General features: G+C 40.5%; 1 protein-coding gene across 3 annotated transcripts in view; it reads left to right on the forward strand.

Annotated features, from left to right (window-relative positions):
• Positions 1-4061, forward strand: part of MEGF11 (multiple EGF like domains 11) — a 386245-nt gene that overhangs the window by 51677 nt on the left and 330507 nt on the right. For all 3 annotated transcript variants that reach the window (XM_019503962.1, XM_019503960.1, XM_019503961.1), the window contains exon 5: positions 2733-2825. In XM_019503962.1, the coding sequence (XP_019359507.1) occupies positions 2733-2825 (93 nt within the window). The remainder of the gene's footprint in view (positions 1-2732; positions 2826-4061) is intronic.

Below are 4061 nucleotides of genomic sequence, written 5' to 3' on the forward strand. Positions count from 1 at the left end.
AAACAGCATCCAAGTTTATCAAGGCAGAAGTTGTCGCAGGGAGTTACAGAGAAAGGTAATTTTCTTCTGCACTGGGTAAACTGCTGTGCAGCAAGCACGCAGGGTCAGTGGATTCTGCAGATGGGACACTGATGGTAGGTAATAGGCATGAGACTTTCCGGATCTTTGTGTTTTCATTTTTCCTAGTCTTGCAAGAAAACTGGGATGTGCTTCATTTTTCTGTTTTGTGGCAAAGGTGTTTATAGATGGAAAAATGACTTCTGCCTGTTAACATTCTTTTGTCATAGTAGGGAAAAGTACATGAAAATAGGCTTTTCTTTTTTTGCAGTCAGGGGAAATTTTTTTTTTTTTTTTACCTGTTTTGTGTGGCATAAAATAATCTGCAACATACTTTTATGGCTGTTTCCACGCAAATTTAAAGGGACACTTGGCTGGGATGGTTTAGTCAGGGATGTTCCTACCTTGAGTGGAGGGCTGGACTAGATGACCTCGTCTGGTCCCTTCTAGCCAGGCTTTCCTATGATCTTAATAAATCAGTATTACACCAGAAATGCCAGTCAGTTTGACACGCTGCTTAGGGGCTGAAGTCCTTCTTGTAATGTGGAGAGAGAAAAACAATCACTCAGTCAGCCTTCTGGCTCACAGCATAGCCAGGAACTATGATCACCTTGTGGAAACAACAAAAAGTGCTACAGAGCTTTATAAAGAGGAGAGGACTGACTTGTTGTTTTAAACATAAATAAAGAAAAGTAAGAATTGAAAGTGCTCCAAATTTCAGGACCAAATTCTTTGATCACACTTACCATTGTAAATCAGGCACAGCTCTGCCAAATGTGATACAGTAACATTAGTAAGAATAGCATCTTGTGGTAGACTTGAACTGTACCCCATACAGATTGCCCAACATATTGTGCCTTTATATTTATTTGCAGCTCCACTGCTGTTCCTGACCTGAGGTGACAAACAGCTCTGAAATGTCTGCAAAAATAGGTGGTGGCTCATATTTCTATATGAACAAACCCTGTTTTTCTAATGCCCCAGCCTAGATTTGGTCTCATACCTGCAACCCAAAATCAAGTCAGAAAGCAACGAGTTTAGAGTATTAGCTGTCAGTATTTCGTATCTCCTGCAGTACGATCTGAACACAAGATCCGAGTAATGAATCAATTGCAGTTTTGCCAGACAGAACCCGGAAAAGAATCTATTGACACAGACGCTTTTGCCGTCCTGGTAGCAAGTCAGAAATCCTGCTGATGAACTGTTCGGTAGGCTAAAGACTAGAAGATTTGTCCCATCTTTGGGATAACGAGAACACCACTTACAAACTGGTGCTGGGTCTAAATCTATGTAGTTTCCTGAAACAGGTTTCTGGGTTCAGCCTCAGATGGTCCAAATTCAGAATGCTAACTTGAGCATCCAGACCAAAAGGAAAGATTTACGAAGGGAGCAAATCTTGTGCTTCAAACAGTCCAATAAGAACACCCTACTATCAGTGTTTAGGTACATGAGTAAGCCTATATCCCACTAATGGTAAAGGGGAGGAAAGTACAAGGGTTTCAGGTTTGGTACTAGCCCTAATAATCAGTTTTCACGTGATTGTTTGTTGGCTGAAGTGAAACGAGTTTGGTTGTCTTAGTCTAGTTCCTGCTGTAACATCTTAAAAAAGATATTCTCAAAATGTTTTCCTTGTGGCCTTGTTTTACAAGGTAAAAATAGGGTTTTGCTATGGTGTCTGGATTCCTCCCTCTTGGAGCAGCTCCTTCCTGAGCCAGCTTCAGCAGCCCCTGGCAGTGACTTCCAGGCAGCTCTTAATGGTGCAGCAGTGTGAACCAGCGCTCACACTATTACCTGTGACATCCTAGTATAGACAAGGGTAAGGTGTGTGCAACTGAGCACCAACAGTCACTAGCCTTGCAGAACTTTCACTGATACTCTGTAGGCCAAGCCAGAAGCCACGCAGTGGGCTCAAGCGTTTGAATTTGTTTTTAAGCATTTTCTACATTTTCCCTATGTGATGGGAATGCCAACATGTACTGTAAAATAGGTCAGCAGTTGAAGGGGCATGGGAGAAGAAATGTCTTCAAACAAAGAACTGTTCTTATTAAGGAAGAAGAAAAGGAGCTTCTCCTAAGTAGATTTCTAGCCAATTGACAAGTGAGACAGGAAATGCAGCTAGTTTTTCATAGATGGAGACTAGGGGAGATTGAACTCTCAGTAATCCACCTCTGGACAAATAAGATATGGGGCATTTTTAGTTATGGAAAACTTGATGACCTTGAAAAGACAGGGCTGTGACTTCAGTATTATGTAGTAAAATGATTTATTTTCCTCTGGCTATTTTTACAAATCTATTTTGGATCTTAATACACTATTAAGACTCAGTTCCTTTTTTGGTTATGAGCTGCAGCAACTTTGAGTGCATTATAAGAAGGTGGCATTCACCAAGAATAATTGTCCTAAATGTCATTTTGGTAAGAGTTTTATTATGAGAAAAAATTGCTATCCAAAGTAATTTCTGGTGTTAGATTTTTTTCCATTACAAAAAACAGATGAGGATATGAACTTATGTCTAAGAGAGACTTACACAGTTAGTTTGGTCACCTAATATATTATTTCTGCAAGTAGGATTTTGCTTTGTTTGAAACAAAATATTGATCTTTCAGGAACAATGACAGCTTGTGCTTACTGCTCTCCATATATGCTTTACATTGTTTTATTTGCTTTCTTAACAGCTCTTTGCACAGAGGAGTGCGTGCATGGACGATGTGTATCTCCTGACACTTGTCACTGTGAGCCAGGCTGGGGAGGTGCTGACTGCTCCAGTGGTGAGTACAGGCTTAGAAGAAAGTATTAAAGACACATATGTTACTTTTACAACCAAAAGAAATTAGTCACTTAGGAACATGGCTGATTTAAATGGAAAATGAGGTGTACTGGTTAATTTGCAAGTTAATTAATTTGGGGCATCATCTTACCTCTGCTAATAGAGTGGTGATGATTTTCCATGTTCTTTGTTGCTTTTGTTTTTATGAAGTTCTATTAAATGCAATGACGAATGCTTTTAACTCTTTCTTTCTCATCAGTAAAGCATTAATGATAGATGTTTGTATAAAGCTATCTCTGGTGTGATACTTTTTTTTGCCTCATCTACTAGCCAGGCTGCAGTTCTTGCCAAAACGCTTCCTGTGATGGATGACCATTCTGGATGAAAACATGAGCCTGTTGAAATCAATGGGATTTTTTTCTATTGATTTGAATTGAGAATGAGATTTTACCTTCTGATTTAAAACTCACAGTCTGTGTTCTCCGAGAGGAAGGGTGATGGCACAGGGTGGGAGTTCCGTGTATTTTAGATATTTTCATTAGGAGATTCATTCTCACTTTCGGACTCTAAAACACACAGGCTTTCCAACTGAGAGTATGTCAGGCTCTTCTTAATTGGTAAAAATAAGGTTTTTTACACAATTAGTTCATGCTAGAATGAAACTGCTAGCATGATTTCCAGTGTACACATCGGAGAGTTATGCAATGTAGGCTCCATCCATTACTGACATAATGGAAATAAGCTTGTTAAGTGAAGTCTATTTGTGAAGCAGGGAAGCAAATAAAGCTGCATCTAGAAAGATGCTTCAAGTCATTTACCGAGTGAACATTTCATTTTAGTTTTTGTTCCTCCCCCTCTTCCCCAGATTGATTGGTAGCTTGAAAAAAAACCATTCTTGCCAAGCACGAAGATAATAGAAAGGGTAACTATAGAGGAAGACGCATTAGAAATATTGACAGGCTCAAAGGGCAGCAGCGGTTAAATAGGACCCGGGGTAAAAACAGCTCCTGTGATTGAAGCCAATGGGACGGAACCCCGGCTGGCCAAGTCAGTCATCAGTGCTCTGTCTCCAGCCCTGCTCCGGGGAGGCTGGGTGCAAGAGGACATAGGAATCATTCTGTTTGTGGAGGAAGGACCTCACACATCCCCTGATAAGCAGTCTGGGGAAACGAGATGCTGTGTATAATATTGAATAGCTATTTATAGTCTCTTTCTCCCCCCCCCCCCCCCCCCCCCC

This window comes from Gavialis gangeticus, unplaced genomic scaffold, assembly GCF_001723915.1.
Source record: "Gavialis gangeticus isolate Ggan-Ray unplaced genomic scaffold, GavGan_comp1, whole genome shotgun sequence".
Lineage (NCBI taxonomy): Eukaryota > Metazoa > Chordata > Crocodylia > Gavialidae > Gavialis > Gavialis gangeticus.